The sequence below is a fragment of the Mobula birostris genome, chromosome 6 (assembly GCF_030028105.1).
Source record: "Mobula birostris isolate sMobBir1 chromosome 6, sMobBir1.hap1, whole genome shotgun sequence".
Classification (NCBI taxonomy): domain Eukaryota; kingdom Metazoa; phylum Chordata; class Chondrichthyes; order Myliobatiformes; family Myliobatidae; genus Mobula; species Mobula birostris.
Window position 1 is genome coordinate 109,092,878 of NC_092375.1, and position 21,055 is coordinate 109,113,932.

A 21,055-nucleotide genomic window follows, 5' to 3' on the forward strand; every position below is an offset into this window, starting at 1 on the left:
CACACTTAGAACATGAGGGAGGTCAGCCAGCACGCTCAGAGCACGAGGGAGGTCAGCCGGCATGCTCAGAGCACGAGGGAGGACATCCAGCACGTTCAGAACACGAGGGAGGTCAGCCGGCACGCTCAGAGCATGAGGGAGGACAGCCGGCACACTCAGAACACGAGGGAGGGCAGTCGGCACGCTCAGAGCATGAAGGAGGACAGCCAGCACGCTCAGAACACGAGGGAGGTCAGCCAGGATGCTCAGAGCACGAGGGAGGACAGCCGGCACACTCAGAACACGAGGGAGGGCAGCCGGCACGTTCAGAACATGAGGGAGGACAGCCGGCATGCTCACAACACGAGAGAGGTCAGCCGGCATGCTCAGAGCACAAGGGAGGTCAGCCAGCACGCTCAGAGCACGAAGGAGGGCAGCCAGCACGTTCAGAGCACGAGGGAGGTCACCCGGCATGCTCAGAGCACGAGGCAGGTCAGCTGGCAGGCTCAGAGCACGAGGGAGGACAGCCGGCACACTCAGAGCACGAGGATGGTCAGCCAACACACTCAGAACACGAGCGAGAACAGCCGGCACACTCAGAGCACGAGGAGGACAGGTGGCACGCTCAGAACACGAGGGAGGTCAGTCGGCACACTCAGAGAATGAGGGAGGTCAGCTGGCACGCTCAGAGCACGAGGGAGGTCAGCCGGCACACTCAGAGTACGAGGGAGGTCAACTGGCACACTCAGAGTATCAGGGAGGACAGCCGGCACACTCAGAGCACAAGGGAGGTCAGCCAGCACGTTCAGAACACGAGGGAGGTCAGCCGGCACGCTCAGAACACGAGGGAGGTCAGCCGGCACACTTAGAACATGAGGGAGGTCAGCCAGCACGCTCAGAGCCCGAGGGAGGTCAGCCGGCATGCTCAGAGCACGAGGGAGGACATCCAGCACGTTCAGAACACGAGGGAGGTCAGCCGGCACGCTCAGAGCATGAGGGAGGACAGCCGGCACACTCAGAACACGAGGGAGGGCAGTCGGCACGCTCAGAGCATGAAGGAGGACAGCCAGCACGCTCAGAACACGAGGGAGGTCAGCCAGGATGCTCAGAGCACGAGGGAGGACAGCCGGCACACTCAGAACACGAGGGAGGGCAGCCGGCACGTTCAGAACATGAGGGAGGACAGCCGGCATGCTCACAACACGAGAGAGGTCAGCCGGCATGCTCAGAGCACAAGGGAGGTCAGCCAGCATGCTCAGAGCACGAAGGAGGGCAGCCAGCACGTTCAGAGCACGAGGGAGGTCACCCGGCATGCTCAGAGCACGAGGGAGGTCAGCTGGCAGGCTCAGAGCACGAGGGAGGACAGCCGGCACACTCAGAGCACGAGGATGGTCAGCCGACACACTCAGAACACGAGCGAGAACAGCCGGCACACTCAGAGCACGAGGAGGACAGGTGGCACGCTCAGAACACGAGGGAGGTCAGTCGGCACACTCAGAGAATGAGGGAGGTCAGCCAGCATGCTCAGAGCACGAGGGAGGTCAGCCGGCACACTCAGAGCACGAGGGAGGTCAACTGGCACACTCAGAGTATCAGGGAGGACAGCCGGCACACTCAGAGCACAAGGGAGGTCAGCCAGCACGTTCAGAACACGAGGGAGGTCAGCCGGCACGCTCAGAACACGAGGGAGGTCAGCCGGCACACTTAGAACATGAGGGAGGTCAGCCAGCACGCTCAGAGCACGAGGGAGGTCAGCCGGCATGCTCAGAGCACGAGGGAGGACAGCCAGCATGTTCAGAGCATGAGGGAGGTCACCCAGCACGCTCAGAGCACGAGGGAGGACAGCCGGCACACTCAGAGCACGAGGGTGGTCAGCCGGCACACTCAGAACACGAGGGAGGTCAGCCAGCACACTCAGAGCATGAGGGAGGTCAGCTGGCAGGCTCAGAACACGAGGGAGGTCAGCCGGCACACTTAGAACACGAGGGAGGTCAGCCAGCACGCTTAGAGCATGAGGGAGGTCAGCCGGCACGCTCATAGCACGAGGGAGGACAGCCGGCACACTCAGAGCACGAGGGAGGTCAACTGGCACACTCAGAACACGAGAGAAGTCAGCCAGCACGCACAGAGCACGAGGGAGGACAGCCGGCACACTCAGAGCACGAGGGAGGACAGCCGGCACACTCAGAGCACGAGGGAGGTCAACTGGCACACTCAGAACACAAGGGAGGTCAGCCAGCACGCTCAGAGCATGAGGGAGGTCAGCCGGCACGCTCAGAGCACGAGGGATGACAGCCGGCACACTCAGAGCACAAGGGAGGTCAGCCAGCACGTTCAGAACACGAGGGAGGACAGCCAGCATGTTCAGAGCACGAGGGAGGTCAGCTGGCAGGCTCAGAACACGAGGGTGGTCAGCCGGCACACTCAGAACACGAGGGAGGTCAGCCAGCACACTCAGAGCATGAGGGAGGTCAGCCGGCACGCTGAGAGCACGAGGGAGGTCAGCCCGCACGCTCAGAGAATGAGGGAGGTCAGCCAGCACGCTCAGAGCATGAGGGAGGTCAGCCAGCACGCTCAGAGCACGAGGGAGGACAGCCGGCACACTCAGAGCACGAGGGAGGTCAACTGGCACACTCAGAACACGAGAGAAGTCAGCCAGCACGCACAGAGCACGAGGGAGGACAGCCGGCACACTCAGAGCACGAGGGAGGACAGCCAGCACACTCAGAGCACGAGGGAGGTCAGCCAGCACGCTCAGAACACAAGGGAGGTCAGCCAGCACGCTCAGAGCATGAGGGAGGTCAGCCGGCACGCTCAGAGCATGAGGGAGGTCAACTGGCACACTCAGAGCATCAGGGAGGACAGCTGGCACACTCAGAGCACAAGGGAGGTCAGCCAGCACACTCAGAGCACGAGAGAGGTCAGCTGGCACGTTCAGAACACAAGGGAGGTCAGCCAGCACGCTCAGAGCACGAGGGAGGTCAGCCGGCACACTCAGAGCACGAGGGAGGTCAGCCAGCACGTTCAGAACTTGAGGGAGGTCAGCCGGCACACTCAGAACACGAGGGAGGTCAGCCGGCACGCTCAGAGAATGAGGGAGGTCAGCCAGCACGCTCAGAGCATGAGGGAGGTCAGCCAGCACGCTCAGAGCACGAGGGAGGACAGCCGGCACACTCAGAGCACGAGGGAGGACAGCCAGCACGCTCAGAGCACGAGGGAGGTTAGCCGGCACGCTCAGAGCATGAGAGAGGTCAACTGGCACACTCAGAGCATCAGGGAGGACAGCTGGCACACTCAGAGCACAAGGGAGGTCAGCCAGCACACTCAGAGCACGAGGGAGGTCAGCTGGCACGCTCAGAACACAAGGGAGGTCAGCCAGCACGCTCAGAGCACGAGGGAGGTCAGCCGGCACGCTCAGAGCACGAGGGAGGTCAGCCAGCACGCTCAGAGCACGAGGGAGGTCAGCCGGCACACTCAGAGCACGAGGGAGGTCAACTGGCACACTCAGAGCATCAGGGAGGACAGCTGGCACACTCAGAGCACAAGGGAGGTCAGCCAGCACGTTCAGAACTTGAGGGAGGTCAGCCGGCACACTCAGAACACGAGGGAGGTCAGCCGGCACGCTCAGAGCACGAGTGAGGTCAGCCGGCACACTCAGAGAATGAGGGAGGTCAGCCAGCACGCTCAGAGCATGAGGGAGGTCAGCCAGCACGCTCAGAGCACGAGGGAGGACAGCCGGCACACTCAGAGCACGAGGGAGGACAGCCAGCACACTCAGAGCACGAGGGAGGTTAGCCGGCACGCTCAGAGCATGAGGGAGGTCAACTGGCACACTCAGAGCATCAGGGAGGACAGCTGGCACACTCAGAGCACAAGGGAGGTCAGCCAGCACACTCAGAGCACGAGGGAGGTCAGCTGGCACGCTCAGAACACAAGGGAGGTCAGCCAGCACGCTCAGAGCACGAGGGAGGTCAGCCGGCACGCTCAGAGCACGAGGGAGGACACTCAGAACACGAGGGAGGACAGCCGGCACACTCAGAGCACGAGGGAGGTCAACTGGCACACTCAGAGCATCAGGGAGGACAGCTGGCACACTCAGAGCACAAGGGAGGTCAGCCAGCACGTTCAGAACTTGAGGGAGGTCAGCCGGCACACTCAGAACACGAGGGAGGTCAGCCGGCACACTCAGAGCACGAGGGAGGGCAGCCAGCACGTTCAGAGCACGAGGGAGGTCACCCGGCACGCTCAGAGCACGAAAGAGTTCAGCTGGCAGGCTCAGAGCACGAGGGAGGACAGCCGGCACACTCAGAGCACGAGGGTGGTCAGCCGGCACACTCAGTGCACGAGTGAGGACAGCCGGCACACTCAGAGCACGAGGGAGGACAGCCGGCACACTCAAAGCATGAGGGAGGATAGCCAGCAAGCTCAGAGCATGAGGGAGGGCAGCCAGGACGTTCAGAGCACGAGGGAGGACAGGCAGCACACTCAGAGCACGTGGGTGGTCAGCCGGCACACTCAGAACACGAGTGAGGACAGCCAGCACACTCAGAGCACGAGGGAGGACAGCCAGTACGCTCAGAGCACAAGGGAGGACAGCCGGCACACTCAGAACACGAGAGAGGACAGCCGGCACACTCAGAACATGAGTGAGGACAGCCAGCACACTCAGAGCACGAGGAAGGTCAGCCGGCACACTCAGAGCATGAGGGAGGATAGCCAGCACGCTCAGAGCATGAGGGAGGTCACCCGGCACGCTCAGAGCACGAGGGAGGTCTGCTGTCATGCTCAGAGCACGAGGGAGGACAGCCAGCACACTCAGAGCACGTGGGTAGTCAGCTGGCACACTCATAACACGAGTGAGGACAGCCGGCACACTCAGAGCACGAGGGAGGACAGCCGGCACGCTCAGAGCACGAGGGAGGACAGCCGGCACACTCAGAACGCGAGGGAGGACAGCCGGCACGCTCAGAGCACAAGGGAGGACAGCCAGCACACTCAGAGCACGAGGGCGTTCAGCCGGCACACTCAGAACACGAGAGAGGACAGCCGGCACACTCAGAACATGAGTGAGGACAGCCAGCACACTCAGAGCACGAGGGCGTTCAGCCGGCACACTCAGAGCACGAGGGAGGTCTGCTGTCATGCTCAGAGCACGAGGGAGGACAGCCAGCACACTCAGAGCACGTGGGTAGTCAGCCGGCACACTCATAACACGAGTGAGGACAGCCGGCACACTCAGAGCACGAGGGAGGACAGCTGGCACACTCAGAGCTCGAGGGAGGACAGCCGGCACGCTCAGAACAGGAGGGAGGTCAGCCGGCACACTTAGAATATGAGAAGGGTCAGCCGGCACGCTCAGAGCACGAGGGAGGACAGCCAGCACACTCAGAACAGGAGGGAGGACAGCTGGCACACTCAGAACAGGAGGGAGGACAGCCAGCATGCTCAGAGCACGAAGGAGGTCACTCAGAACACGAGGGAGGTCAGCCGGCACTCTCAGAGCACGAGGGAGGTCTGTTGTCACGCTCAGAGCACGAGGGAGGGCAGCCAGCACACTCAGAGCACGTGGGTAGTCAGCTGGCACACTCATAACACGAGTGAGGACAGCCGGCACACTCAGAGCACGAGGGAGGACAGCCGGCACACTCAGAACGCGAGTGAGGACAGCCGGCACACTCAGAGCACGAGGGAGGACAGCCGGCATGCTCAGAGCACGAGGGAGGACAGCCGGCACGCTCAGAACGCGAGTGAGGACAGCTGGCACACTCAGAGCACGTGGGTAGTCAGCTGGCACACTCATAACACGAGTGAGGACAGCCGGCACACTCAGAGCACGAGGGAGGACAGCCGGCACACTCAGAACGCGAGGGAGGACAGCCGGCACACTCAGAACGCGAGTGAGGACAGCCGGCACGCTCAGAGCACGAGGGAGGACAGCCGGCACACTCAGAACGCGAGGGAGGACAGCCGGCACGCTCAGTGCACAAGGGAGGACAGCCAGCACACTCAGAGCACGAGGGAGGACAGCCGGCACACTCAGAGCACTAGGGCGTTCAGCCGACACACTCAGAACGCGAGAGAGGACAGCCGGCACACTCAGAGCTCGAGGGAGGATAGCCGGCACACTCAGAACAGGAGGGAGGTCAGCCGGCACACTCAGAATATGAGAAGGGTCAGCCGGCATGCTCAGAGCTTGAGGGAGGACAGCCGGCACGCTCAGAGCACGAGGGAGGACAGCCGGCACTCTCAGAGCACGAGGGAGGTCAGCCGGCATGCTCAGAATATGAGAAGGGTCAGCCGGCATGCTCAGAGCTCGAGGGAGGACAGCCGGCACGCTCAGAGCACGAGGGAGGACAGCCGGCACTCTCAGAGCACGAGGGAGGTCAGCCGGCATGCTCAGAATATGAGAAGGGTCAGCCGGCATGCTCAGAGCTCGAGGGAGGACAGCCGGCACACTCAGAACAGGAGGGAGGTCAGCCGGCACACTCAGAGCACGAGGGAGGACAGCCGGCACTCTCAGAGCACGAGGGAGGTCAGCCGGCATGCTCAGAATATGAGAAGGGTCAGCCGGCATGCTCAGAGCTCGAGGGAGGTCAGCCGGCACTCTCAGAACACGAGGGAGGTCAGCCGGCATGCTCAGATCACGAGGGAGGACAGCCGGCACACTCAGAACACGAGGGAGGACAGCCGGCACACTCAGAACACGAGGAGGACAGCCGGCACACTCAGAACACGAGGGAGGACAGCCGGCACACTCAGAATATGAGAAGGGTCAGCCGGCATGCTCAGAGCTCGAGGGAGGACAGCCGGCACGCTCAGAGCACGAGGGAGGACAGCCGGCACTCTCAGAGCACGAGGGAGGACACTCAGAACACAAGGGAGGTCAGCCGGCACACTCAGAGCACGAGGGAGGACAGCTGGCACACTCAGAACACGAGGGAGGTCAGCCGGCACACTCAGAGTTCAAGCCACAGGGTCCCATCATTAAACTGTGCGGAGGTCTATACTGAAGGTCAATCGGAGATCCAGAAGCCCCTCCTGTCCCACCTGGAAAATGGTGCCTCACACACCAGGATGCTGTTTATTGACATCAGCTCGGGATTTAATCCCTCACCGCTCAGAAGCCGGTGGGTAAACTGCCCTCGTTCGGTCTCAACTCCCCTCTCTTTAATTGGATCTTGGACTTCTTGACAGAGTGACCACAGTCAGTCTGTGCTGGCAGTCTGGGTAGAAGCAAGAGTGGAAGCTGATTGTTTAGTTGCTTCTTACGTTTAGTGTTATTCTGCCGAGCATCGTCAGTACACTATGTTGGTGCTGGAATGTGTGGCCCAGCATCACAAGTCAAAGGGCCGGTACTGTGTTGTGGTGTTGTATGTTTTATAGATTCTGTGTAAGCTCTGAATCATATCAAAGGTCCACTGATACTCAGTCTGTCATAACCATTGGAGGTTGTTTATGTTAAGTGTGGGTCATGTTACAAAATCTGGTTTGCAGCCTATTATAAAACTTCCTAAAATACATAAATTGAGTCATCTGAAGCAATTCTCGCCATTGTCACCTTGAAAGCATTCCAGAAATAAATTCAGTGCGGGTATAAATCATTGGTAATAGGCAGTTCTTCTTATCATTGTGTACATTATCATCTGCAAAATTCCCCAGAAGTAGGAAAAGGTTTTGGAACATGGGTCTGGCCTAGAAATGTAGCTCGACATGTATCTCATTACTTCAAGGTCACAGCAAAGGTTGGGGAAAGAGAACATTGTGATTCTCTTTCCTATAAGTAACTCATTTCAACAATTATAAATGGATGGAAAAAGATTAATTCCCATCTGCACAATGCCTATTTCTATACTAAACCATAGTCAGAATATTTTCTGTGCTAAACTGTTTAAATACGAAGAAAATCAATGGATATTGCTTAATGCAAAAAAATGGTTGTGATGAAAATGAATGTTTATGATCTTAAAAATTGCCAGAACAGGCTAGATGGCTGAACTGCCTACTCCTTTTCTTCTTTTCTTATGCTCTCATGTACCATGAGTTCTCTGTTGAAGATGAGGCTGGTGAGTCCAGTCTGATAAGTGCGTGCAGAGCAAAAATGTTTGGCATTTTCAGTCCCATACTATTAGTACTTTTGCACACACCTTTATAGAGACAAAGATTACTTTCGTTAATTGCATATACATTGAAACTTCAAAACACAGTAAAATGCATTGCTTCCGTCAACAACCAGGACAGTCCAAGGATGTTTTTTGGGGCCACACTGCTAGTGCGAACATAGCATGCACACAACTTACTAACCCCTACGTCATTTGGAATGTGGGAGGAAATCAGAGCACACAGAGGAAATCCACAGGGAACACACACAAACTACTTACAGACAGTGGTGGGAGTTGAATCCAAGTTGCCAGCACTAAAGCATTACCCTTGCCACTACACTCCCACGCCACCCCTTTAAATATCAGTTCCAACATCTTCAAGAGTTTTTGTGGCACGCACAGGCACAGATGCACACGTAGGCACACGCAGACGCACAAGCACAGACTCGCACACACGCAGGCACACGCCAAAAAAAAAGAGTTTTTGTGAATTCTCATTCCTCACAACACACATGAAATGACCTCCCAACACTGAATCTAAAAGATCTGGAAGCTAACCCTTTAAATCAGCATCTTTAAACTGACCACACGTTCACCAAGTATTTCCTGTGGGGTTAGGAGGCAGACTTTACCAATGTTCTTGCCAAGCTTGTAACTGAACAATTTCTGAAGGTTCTGGGTGAAAATGTTCAATCACATTTGATCTATTGTTTCAGATTCCAGCATCTGCAATCTCTTTGTCTCCTGTGTGTCCATGTTAGATATCTTGCCCTCTGGCAGTAAACTCAGCCACACCTCATTCCTCCCTAACCCCACAGCCAGCAACAATATCACCTTCCTACTCTTACAGATTGCTCTGTTCATCTGTCCATCCCCTCTTCAGAACTTCAATGCAATCAATTGGGAAGATATCCACCCATTCCATGTGTAGGCCAAGTGACTGAGTTCACTTGCACTACTCTGGAAAAGTGTGAAGTATTTCACCTCCGAAGTTCAATTCTGTTCCTATGTCTTGTGGTCTGAAGTTCAAAACTTGAAAGCAGAATACAGAGTCAGTGGCAGGATTCTTTGCAGTGTGGAGGAACAGAGGGATCTTGAGGTTCTCATCCATAGATCCCTCTAAGTTGATTGGATGTTTAAGAAGGCATATAGTGTGTTGGCGTTTCCTAGTCGGTGGATTGAGGTAATGCTGCACCTCTATAAAATTCTAGTTAGACCACACTTGGATTATTTTGTTCAGTTCTGGTCTTTTCATTATGGGAAGGATGTGAAAGCTTTAGCGAGCATGTGGAGGAGTTTTATCAGGACACTGCCAGGATTAGAGAGCGTGTTTTATGAAGAAAGGTTGAGTGAGCAGGGTTTTTCTCTTTGGAGAGAAGGATGATGAGAGGTGACTTGATACAGGTGTACAAAATAATAAAAGACATAGTTAGAATGAATAGCCAGGGAATTTTTACAGGGCAGAAATGAGGGTGCATAATTTTAAGGTAATTGGAGGAAAGTATAAGGAACAGACAAGTTAGAAAAACGTTTAACTGGAGTAAGGGGAATTATGAGGCTATCAGGCAGGAAATTGGAAACTTAAATTGTGAACAGATGTTCTCAGGGAAAAGTACGAAAGAAATGTGGCAAATGTTCAGGGGATATTTGTGTGGAGTTCTGCATAGGTACGTTCCAAGGAGACAGGGAAATTATGGTAGGGTACAGGAACCGTGGTGTACAAAGGCTGTAATAAATCTAGTCAAGAAGAAAAGAAAAGCTTACAAAAGGTTCAGAGAGCTAGGTAAAGTTAGAGATCTAGAAGATTATAAGGCTAACAGGAAGGAGCTTAAGAAGGAAATTAGAAGAGCCAGAAGGGGCCATGAGAGGGCCTTAGTGGGCAGAATTAAGGAAAACCCCAAGGCATTGTACAAGTATGTGAAGAGCAAGAGGATAAGACGTGAAAGAATAGGACCTATCAAGTGTGACAGTGGGAAAGCGTGTATGGAACTGGAGGAAGTAGCAGAGGTACTTAACTTCAGTATTTACTATGGAAAAGGATCTTGGTGATTGTAGTGATGATTTGCAGCAGACTGAAAAGCTTGTGCATGTAGATATTAAGAAAGAGGATGTGCTGAAGTTTTTGGAAACCATCAAGTTGGATAAGTTGCCGGGAACAGATGAGATGTACCCCAGGCTACTGTGGGAGGCGAGGGAGGAAATCGCTGAGCCTCTGGCGATGATCTTTGCATCATCAATGGGGACGGGAGAGATTCTGGAGGATTGGAGGGTTGCGGATATTGTTCCTTTATTCAAGAAAGGGAGTAGAGATAGCCCAAGAAGTTATAGACCAGTGAGTCTTACTTCAGTGGTTGGTAAGTTGATGTATAAGATCCTGAGAGGCAGGATTTATGAACATTTGGAGAGGCATAATATGATTAGGAATAGTCAGCATGGCTTTGTCAAGGGTAGGTCATGCCTTACAAGCCTAATTGAATTTTTTGATGATGTGTGACTAAACACTTTGATGAAGGAAGAGCAGTAGATGTAATTTATATGGATTTCAGTAAGGCATTTGATAAGGTACCCCATGCAAGGCTTATTGAGAAAGTAAGGAGGCATGGAATCCAAGGGGACATTGCTTTGTGGATCCAGAACTGGCTTGTCCACAGAAGGCAAAGAGTGGTTGTAGATGGGCCATTTTCTGCATGGAGGTCAGTGACCAGTGCTGTGCATCAGGGATCTGTTCTGGGACCCTTACTCTTCCTTATTTTTATAAATGACCTGGATGAGGAAGTGGAGGGATGGGTTAGTAAATTTGCTGATGACACAAAGGTTGGAAGTGTTGTGGATAGTGTGGAGGGCTGTCAGAGGTTACAGCGAGATATTGATAGGATGCAAAACTGGGCTGAGAAGTGTCAGATGGAGTTCAACCCAGGTAAGTGTGAAGTGGTTCATTTTGGTAGGTCAAATACAATGGCAGAATATAGTATTAATGCTAAGAGTCTTGGCAGTGTGGAGGATCAGAGGGATCTTGGGGTCCGGGTACATAGGACACTCAAAGCAGCTGTGCAGATTGACTCTGTGGTTAAGAAGGCGTACGGTGCATTGGCCTTCATCAATTTTGGAATTGAATTTAGGAGCCGAGAGGTAATGTTGCAGCTATATAGGACCCTGGTCAGACCCCACTCGGAGTACTGTGCTCAGTTCTGGTCGCCTCACTACAGGAAGGATGTGGAAGCCATAGAAATGGTGCAGAGGAGATTTACAAGGATGTTGCCTGGATTGTGGAGCATGCCTTATGAAAACAGGTTGAGTGAACTCAGCCTTTTCTCCTTGGAGCGACAGAGGATGAGAGGAGACCTGATAGAGGTGTATAAGATGATGAGAGGCATTGATCATGTGGATAGTCAGAGGCTTTTTCCCAGGGCTGAAATGGTTGCCACAAGAGGACACAGGTTTAAGGTGCTGGGGAGTAGGTACAGAGGAGATGTCAGGGGTAAGGTATTTACTCGGAGTGTGGTGAGTGTGTGGAATGGGCTGCTGGCAACGGTGGTGGACGCGGATACGATAGGGTCTTTTAAGAGGCTTTTGGATAGGTACATGGAGCTTAGAAAAATTGAGGGCTATGAGTAAGTCTAGTAATTTCTAAGGTATGGACATGTTTGGCACAACTTTATGGGCGAAGGGCCTGTATTGTGCTGTAGGTTTTCTATATTTCCAGTGTTTTCTATGAGATGTCAAAGGTAGTTTTTGTACCCAGAGTGGTGGGTGGGTGGAAGACACTGCCTGGGTGATGGTAGAGGCAGATATATTAGAGACATTTAAAAGACTCTTAGATAGGCATATGGATGATAGAAAAAGCGGGGTCTGTGTAGGAGGGAAGGTTAGATTGATCTTAGAGTAGATTAAAGGGTCAGTACAATATATGGGCCAAAGAAGCTATCCAGTGTTGTAATTTTCAATGTTCTATGAGACAAATTGTGACCCTGCCTGGTGAACCTGTTTACTTCAGTGTTGTGCAGCTTTAGTGTTGAGAAATTTTCTTGGACCTGTGTCTGTTTTCCTTCCTTTCCTTACAAGACATTCTCTCGATTCCAGAAACACAATAGGCCCTCAGGCACGGCACTGGGGACAGGTTGAGCGCAGCAGAAGAACACCGTCGGCAGCAGTGAGGTTGGCAGGCAATGAACCTGTAGAAGTGACAGCAAGCTCAAGTACAGAGAACATCTGTGTGCATTTGTTCTTCCACCTGTGTATGTGTGAGTACACGTATCTTAGTTTGTGTTGGAATGTGCATGTGTGTAGATGTATCTGTGTCTGTATGCATGCGTTTATGCGTGCATTTGCATATGTGTGTGCTCTAACTGTGTCTATATGTGTGTGCGTGTACCTGTTTGTGTGTGTGCGCATATTTGTGATGTGTATGTGTGTGCATGAGTGTGTGCACATGCGTGCAAGTTTGCCTGTATGTGTGTGTGTGTGTGTGTGTGTGTGTCTGTGTGTCTGTGTGTTGTTTTACAGCCCTGAGAAGCAGCCCATGAGTTAGGGATGGGAAGGAAGGGCAGAGCATTTTTCTGCTTCCCGTCTGTTTGAAGTTCCTAATAGTTTGCACACTCAACATCTGTTACCGAGCAGCAGACACCAACTAATTAGTGCTTTTAACAGGGCCGGGCAGCGTGAGAACCAAAGGGTGGGATCGAGGTCGATGGCAGAAAACTTACAAAAAAATAAAATAGAGGAGAAATTCCGTAGGGGAGGAAGCAGCTGACAGGCCTGAGCAGACACAGACTTATCTCAGCTGAGGCACTCACTGACTGAGGTTGGGACAAGCTGATCTGGATGGAGATTCCACACTCACTCATTCCAAATGCTGATCAAATCCATGGGTGACAAATTTGAATCCAGTGTTACAGGGCAAATACTGCACTTTTTTTGTCATTATTGTAAAAATGTCCTCACACTAAGTTCAACAAAAACAGTCACAAGCTGGAGGACCTCGGTGGGTCAAGTTGCTTCAGTGGAGGAAGGGAAGTGTCAATGTTTCAGGTTTCCTCTCCCCCTCCCAAAATTCCTTCCCCCCCACCCCGCTACTCCCCACAGATGTTGTTCAACCCACCGAGTTCTTCCAGCAGATTGTTTGTTGCTCCAGGTGCCAGCATCCACAGTCCCCCGTCTCTTCAGAAACAATTGCAATTGCTTTTTATTAGTTATGATGAAGATTGTCACATGTACATGGAAACATATGGCAAAATGCGTCACTTGCATCGAGAATGTTCTGGGATAGTCTGCAAGTGACGTCAAGCTTCTGCTGCCAACGTAGCACGCCCACAACTCACTGACCCTAACCCATACATCTTTGGAATATGGGAGGAGACCAGAGCACCCGGACACGGGAGACGGTACAAACTCCTTACGGATAGTGGCAGGAATTGTACCCTGATTTTAGCACTGCCACTGTAAAGTGTAACGGTACTGTGCCATCTTGATATGGGTGAGCTTCATGCAATATGCGATATGCAACCTTTGCTTTTATAAAGTTTGCATATTGGTGTCAAGTTACCTTGAATGCAAACTGATGTTTTGAATGATGTTGAGTCTTGCTCAGACTGGATCTGATGTGTTCAATTCTGGAGACTAGATCTGGTGTACAAAATATTTCATTGGATGGGATGGAGCAGTCACTGGCACTTAAGAACCTAAACTGTGAACCCTGTTTAAGATTGAGTTCCACTCTGAATATTGCCTAGTGTATAAGGGGTGCAACATGTTGAAATTGCTTAATGTGGTAGATATAGAGAAGGTGTTCCCTCCGCTTGGGCATCAAAAAACATTGTGTTAACATCTTAAAATTAGAGACAGGCTACTCTGAAGTAAAATCAGGAAGAAATCCTTTTCTACTCAAAGTTTAGAGGAGAACTTCCTCAAAATGTCCAAGCATTAGAGTATAATTGGGGCTTTCACACTGAGATCGATCATTTTTTTTGTTTGATGAAGGTATCAAGGGATACGGAGCAAAGGAAGATAAGTGGAGTTAAGATTGAAATCAGATGGAGTGTAATTGAAGGAGAGAGCAGCTCGAGGGCCTAAACAGCCCATACGAACAGTTCCTGTGATGTCTCTGTTCTTAGAGCAGGGCAGAAAACCACAAACACACAGCTCAATCATTTCTAGCAGAACACACCAAATGCTGGAGGAACTCAACTGTTTAGGCAGCATCTATGGAAAGCAATAAACAGTAGGCATTTAAGGCTGAGACCCTTCATCAGGACTGTTGGCCCGAAACATCAGCCCTAACCTGCTGAGTTCCTCCAGAATTCGGTGTGTGTTGCTCTGCATTTCCAGCATCTGCAGAATCTTTTGTGTTTATGTCAAGCATTTGTGTTGTGGTTCTGCCCAAGTAGTTTCTTAGCCTTTGGACTGATGGTTTGCGGTTTGTTGCAGTACGTTTCTTTTATTTTTTCCATTGGAAAGGAATTTGTGAAGGAGTTACATGTAAATGTGCGTTAAATTAAAAAATATTTTTACAGACACGGGAAATTGTGCAGTTTTCCTGTTTTCTGCACTAATTGGGACAACAAGTATTTCACCATATGTCACACTGGCATTCAAGGGTTGTCATGATGACACTGCAGTTTTGAGTAACTCTAGCAGGGAAAAGATCCATTTAAAGATAAAGACTACAATTTTCTTTATTTGTCATATGTACATCAGAACATACAGTGAAGTGAATCATTTGAGTCAACAACGGACACAGAGCGCTGTGGGCAGCCCACAAGTGCCAACAACTTACTAACTCTAATGTGTATGTCGTTCGAATATGGGACGAAACCAGAGCACCTGGAGGAAACCAAAGCAGTTATAGGGAGAGCTTACAGACGCCTTACAGACAGCTGCGGGAATTGAACCACAGAAGAGTGTTACACTAACCACTAAGCTACTGTGCCATGCAGTCAAAAAGCCTGGTAGTGAAGGTGTTAAGGTTCCTCCTTGCTTCTGGTAGATCAGGCAGTGGAGAGACAGACACACAGTCAGCCAGTAAGGTCCTGGCCTAAACTAGAACCTGACAGGATCAGAAGAAAGCCTCAGAAATCATCAACTTGCCCAGTCAGTAATGCAGCTTGGTATAGAATGAGAGTCTTACTGTAAAGTGGTGTAACACTGATGCATGCCAGTGGCTATATTTCATTGGCAGTTTGTGGTAATCTGAGATGTCACTAAAGACTGGAGCAAATTTCTACAGATGGAGAGCATTCTCGCTGGTTGCATCATTGTCTGGATGGAGGCGACGATGAACAGGATTGGAAAACCCTGCGGGGGTGGGGGTGTAAAACTCAGCCAACTCCTTCATGGGCTCCAACCTCCCACCATCAAGGACAGCTTCAATAGGCGGTGTCTTAAAGAAGATGGCATCCAACATCCAGGACATGCCCTCTTCTCATTGCCACCATCGGGGAGGAAAAGACACACACTCAGAAGTTTTAGGAGCAGCTTCTTAGACTATAAGACATACGTGCAGAATTAGGCCATTCAACTCATTGAGTCTTCTCCACCATTTGATCATGGCTGATCCACTTTCCCTCTAAACCCCATTCTCCTGCCTCCTCCATGTAACCTTTCACGCCCTGACTTACCAAGAATCTATCAACCTCTGCCTTAAATATACCCAATGCCCTGGCCTCTACAGCTGCCTGTGGTATTGAAATCCACAGATTCACTTCTCTCTGGCTAAAGAAATTTCTCTTCATCTTTGTTCTAAATGGGCATCCCTGGCTTCTGAGATTGTGCCTTCTGGACCTAGATTCCCCAGTATAGGAAGCATCCACTTCACATCCAGCGAAACTAGCCCTTTCAACAATCTATAGGTTTCAATGAGATCCGCCTCATTCTTCTGAATTCCAGCGAGTACAGGCGCACACACTTCAAAAGCTCCTCATCTGATATTCCTTTCATTCCCAGAATAGTTTTTGTGAACCTCCTTTGAACGCTCTCCAATGTCTGAAAAGGGGCCCAAAACTAATCACATACTCCACTGTTGAGGCCCCGCGAGTGCTTTATAAAGCCTCAACGTTACATCCTTTTTTTCATATTCTAACGCTCTCAAAAATAATGCTAACATTGCACTTGCCTCCATCACCACCCACCCAAGTTAACCTGCAAGTTATCCTTCAGAGAATCCTGCAGAGTAACTCTCAAGTCCTTTTGTACCTTGGATTTTTGAATTTTCTGGCCATTTAGAAAATAGACTATGCTTTTGTTCCTTCTACCAAAGTGCACTGCCATACACTTCCCAACACTGTATTCTATCTGCCAAATTCTCTTAATCTGTCTAAGTTCTTCTGCAGCCTCTCTACTTCCTCGAAACTACCTTCCCCTTCACCTATCTTCATATCATCCTCAAATTTGGCTATAAAGCCATCAATTCCATATGCAAATCCTTAACAGATTGCGTAAAAAGAAGCAGTCCCAACGTAGACCCCTGTGGAACAGCACTGGTCACAAGAACCCAATCAGAAATCATTCCAGTTATTCTCACCTTTTGCCTCCTGCCAATCAGCCAATGCTCTATCTTTGCTACTATCTTTCCTGTAGAACCATGGGTTCTTCACTTGTTAAGCATCCTCATGCGCAGCTCCTTGTCAAAGGCTTTCTGAAAATCCAAGTACACAACATCCACCCTTTCTCCTTTGTCTATCCTGCTTGTTATTTCTGCAAAGAATTCCAACAGATCTTTTCAGGCAAGATCTTCCCTTGAGAAAACCATGCTTCCTACAGCCTATTTTACTATGTGTCCCCAGGTACCCCAAAAACCCTTTTCAACAATCTATTCCAACATCTTGCCAACTAACTGGTCTATACTTAATTTCCTTTCCTCTGCCTCCTTTCCTTCTTTAAAACTGGAGTGATATTTGCAATTTTCCAGTCCTCCAGAACCATTCCAGAATCTAAAGATTCTTAAAAGATCATTACTAAGGCCTCGACAATCTCTTCAGCCTCCTCTTTTGGAGCCCTGTGGTGTAGTCCATCTGGTCCTGGTGACTTATTTACCTTCAGACCTTTCACCTTCCCAACCACCTTCTCCATAGTCATAACAACTGCACTCACTTCCACCCCCTGATACTCTAGAACATACTGCCTACTGTGAGTATCCACAGTGAAGACTTGAGGAAAAATACTTATTCAGTTCAGCTGCCGTTTCCTTGTCCCCCATTACTACCTATGCAGTGTCATTTCTGGCTTTCTGATATTTACTCTTGCCTCTCTTTTACTCTTTACATATGTGAAAAAACTTTTGGTATTCTCTTTGATATTACTGGCTAGCTTACCTTAATATTCCATCTTTTTCTTATGGCTTTTTAAAGTTATCTTCTGTTGTTTTTTTTTAAAGCTTCCCAATCCTCTAAGTTCTCACTAATTTTTGCTCCATTATATGCCCTCTCTTTTGCTTTTATGTTGGCTTTAATTTCCCTTGTCAGCCTTTAGAATAATTCTTCTTCTTTGGGGTGTATCTATACTGGGTCTTCTGAAATACTCCCAGAACTCCAGCCGTTGCTGCTCTACTGTCATTCCTGCTAGTGTCCACTTCCAGTTAACTCTGGCCAGCTCCTCTCTCACACTTCCGTAATCCCCCTTACTCCACTGTAATACTGATACATTGGACTTTACCTCCTCCGTCTCAAATTGCAGGGTGAACTCTATCACATTATGATCACTGCCTCCAAAGGGCTCCTTTTCCTTTCGCTCCCTGATCAAATCCAGTTCACCACACAACACACAACCCAGAATAGCTGATCCCCTAGTGGGCTCAACCACAAACTGCTCTAAAAAGCCATCTTGTAGGCATTCCTCTTGGGATCCAGATTCAGCACCAACCTGATTTTCCCAATCTACCTGCATACTGAAATCCTTCAGACTATTGTAACATTGCTGTTTTGACATGCATTTTCTATCTCCCATTGTAATTTGTAGCCCTCATACTGGATACTGTTTGGAAGCCTGTATATAACACACATCAGAGTCTTTATACTCTCGCAATTTCTTAACTCTACCTACAATCATTCTACATCTTCTGATCCTATGCCACTTCTTTTTAAGGATTTGGTTTTATTTTTCACTGCTTTTGCCTGTATACTGACCGCCCCCTGCTTAGGCCTATCACTTTGTTTTTAATCCCCCTGCTAAATTAGTTGAAACTCTCCCAATAGTTAGAGCAAACCAGTCACAAGGATATCGGTCCCCTCGGGTTCAGGTGTAACCCATTCCTTTTGTACAAGTTATTCCATCCCCAGAAGAGATCCCAATGACCCAGAAATCTGAAACCCTGCCCTCTGTTCCAGTGCCTCAGCCACATATTTATCTGCCAAATCTTCCTACTATTACCTTCACTGGCATGTAGCACAGGACGCAGTCCAGAGATTACTACCCTGGAGGTCGTGCTTTTCAGCTTTCTTTCTAGCTCCCTAAACTCTCTCTTCAGGACCACCTCCCTTTTCCTACCTATGTCATTGGTTGCAATATATACCAAGACTTCTGGCTGTTCACCCTTCCCCTTTAGAATGCTGTGGATCTGAGCCAAGGCATCCCTGACAGTAGCTTCTGGGAGGCAAAATACCATCTGGGTGTCTCTATCTTGTCCACAAAATTTAATGTCTACTACCCCTAATTATGGAATCCCCTATCATTAATACAGTCCTCCTTCCCCACCTCTCTTCTGAGCCTTAGGTCCAGAATCAGTGTCAAAGACTCTGTGACTGTGCCTTCCCCCCGACAGGTCCCCCTACAGTATCCAAAATTATATATTATTGAGTGGAACAGCCAAAGGAGTACTCTGCACTGGCTGTCCATTTCCCTTCCTCTCCTGATGGTTAGCCACTTTCTTGGCTCCTTCACCTTAGGGGTGACTACTTCCCTGTAGCTCCTATCTATCATCTCAGTTTTCCGCTCGAGCCAAAGGTCACTGAGCTGCAGCTCCAGTTCCTGAATATGTTCTTTGAGGAGCTACATCATAGTGCACCTGGTGCAGATGTGGTTATCTGGGAGGCTGGAGGTTTCCCAGAGTTCCCACCTCACACATAGAACACAGCACAGACCCTGGAGCCATCCTCACTTCTCTATGCACTAACAGTCGAAGAATGATGAAAAAGAAACTTACCTAATACGTACCTTGCCCAAGTCTCTTCTCACCGAAGCCTGATGAGCCAAAGCCTCTCCGCTCTCACCATGACAACTCCACTTGCCCCTGCCTTATTTTGATTTGCCTTTGTTAATGAATTGTTATTTCATTGGGCTGCCAGAAAACACCAAAAGCCCATGAGTGCTCGTTATTTAAATCTCACTCACAGACCTATGAGTTGGCTCCTCTATCTCTCTCCCAATTCAATTGGGCTGCTGAGAAACTGCCGAAAGATTTCTGAATGGTCCATTAACCCATACTCCAAATGTGGTCTGACCACTGCCTTCTAAAGCCTCAGCATTACATCCTTGCTTTCATATTCTAGTCTGCTCAAAATGAATGCTGACATTGCATTTGACTTCTTTGCTATTGACTCAACCTGCGAGTTAATCTTTAGGGAATCCAGCACAAGGATTTCCAAGCTCCTCTGCAGTGCCAGTATCCGAATTTGTTGCCCATTGTTCCCACCTTTATTCCTTCTGCCAAAGTGCATGACCGTACACTTCCCCATCTGTATGGATGACATGTGTGTACAATGATCTGTCTGGAAGAGAGACAAAATAAAGCTTTTCACTGTATCTCGGTACATGTGACAACAGTAATGTACCGTCCTCAGGTTCCAGTTGATAGTTTGCCCTCTTCATTCTCTCTGGTGAGTGAGAGAGAAGAGAGAGAGAGAGAGAAAGATAGAGAGGGAAGAGAGAGAGAGGGGAGCGAGAGAGAGATAGACTGTATACAAATGCAGTTCCTTACCTGCCTTCCCACCCTGTTGTTGTGCAGCCGCATCCTGGAATGGATGTCCTTATATGTTTCACGGGAATCCAAAAATTCCCTTGAGAATTTTTCCCCATATTCCACGTCAGGGCTGCAGCCTCCCCACTCCCAGGAATCTTGAGGCCCCGGCAGTTCCCCTGGCAACGACTCCAGCACCCCGTGCACCATGCCCTTGCCCCGGTTCAGGGCCTCCAGCTGCAGGCGGTTGAGCTTGAGCCTGAACGCCTCCTCGTCCCCCCGGCGCTGGTCATCGCAGCTACAGGCCTTCAGCTTGCCCAAGCTGCAGGCGTTCGAGACGGCGTGAACCACTCCTGCCGCTGCAATGGCGTATGCGTAAGCACTCTCCTTGAAACCTGTACAAAGACAAACAGAGGTTTGCACGCAATTAGAGGTGTGTACGTAAAGGGGATAGGAACAAAATAACAGAGAGTTAGGGTGGTAAAGAGAGCTGTTAGCACATTGGCCTTCATAAATCAAAGTATTATTAGAGTTGGGATGTTATGTTGAAGTTGTATAGGATGTTGGAGAGACCTACCTTGTAGTATTATGTGCAGTTCTGATACAAGAAAATAAGATTGAAAGAGTATAAAGAAATTTTACAAGGATGTTGCCGGGATTTGAGGACCTGAGTTCTAGGGTAAGATTAGAATCATAGGACCATTGAATACTACAGCACTGAAACAAGACCTCCAATCCATGTAGTCTGTGCTGAAGCATTAACCTGCCTATTCCCATTGACCTGACCCTGAACCATAGCCTTTCAAACCCTCTCATCCATGTACCTATCCAAATTTCACTTAAATGTTCAAATCGACCCTACATTCACCACTTGCGATGGTAGCTCATTCCATACTCTTACCACCCTCTGAGTGAAAAAGGTCCCCCTCATGTTCCTCTTTTACCCTTTATCCTTTTACATTTCACCATTAACCCATGACCTCTAGTCTCACCCAACCTTAGTGGAAAAAGCCAGCTTGCACTCACCCAATCTATACCCCTCATAATTCTGTATTCTTCTATCAAATCTCCCCTTGGTCTTCTACAATGCAGA

The 21,055-nt window shown here is 50.1% G+C and overlaps 1 protein-coding gene across 1 annotated transcript in view; it reads right to left on the minus strand.

Annotated features, from left to right (window-relative positions):
* The window catches only part of wnt10a (wingless-type MMTV integration site family, member 10a), a 125,059-nt gene that overhangs the window by 34,283 nt on the left and 69,721 nt on the right, over positions 1-21,055 (minus strand). Inside the window, exon 2 of the mRNA XM_072262367.1 lies at positions 19,984-20,357. Within this exon, the coding sequence (XP_072118468.1) occupies positions 19,984-20,357 (374 nt within the window). The remainder of the gene's footprint in view (positions 1-19,983; positions 20,358-21,055) is intronic.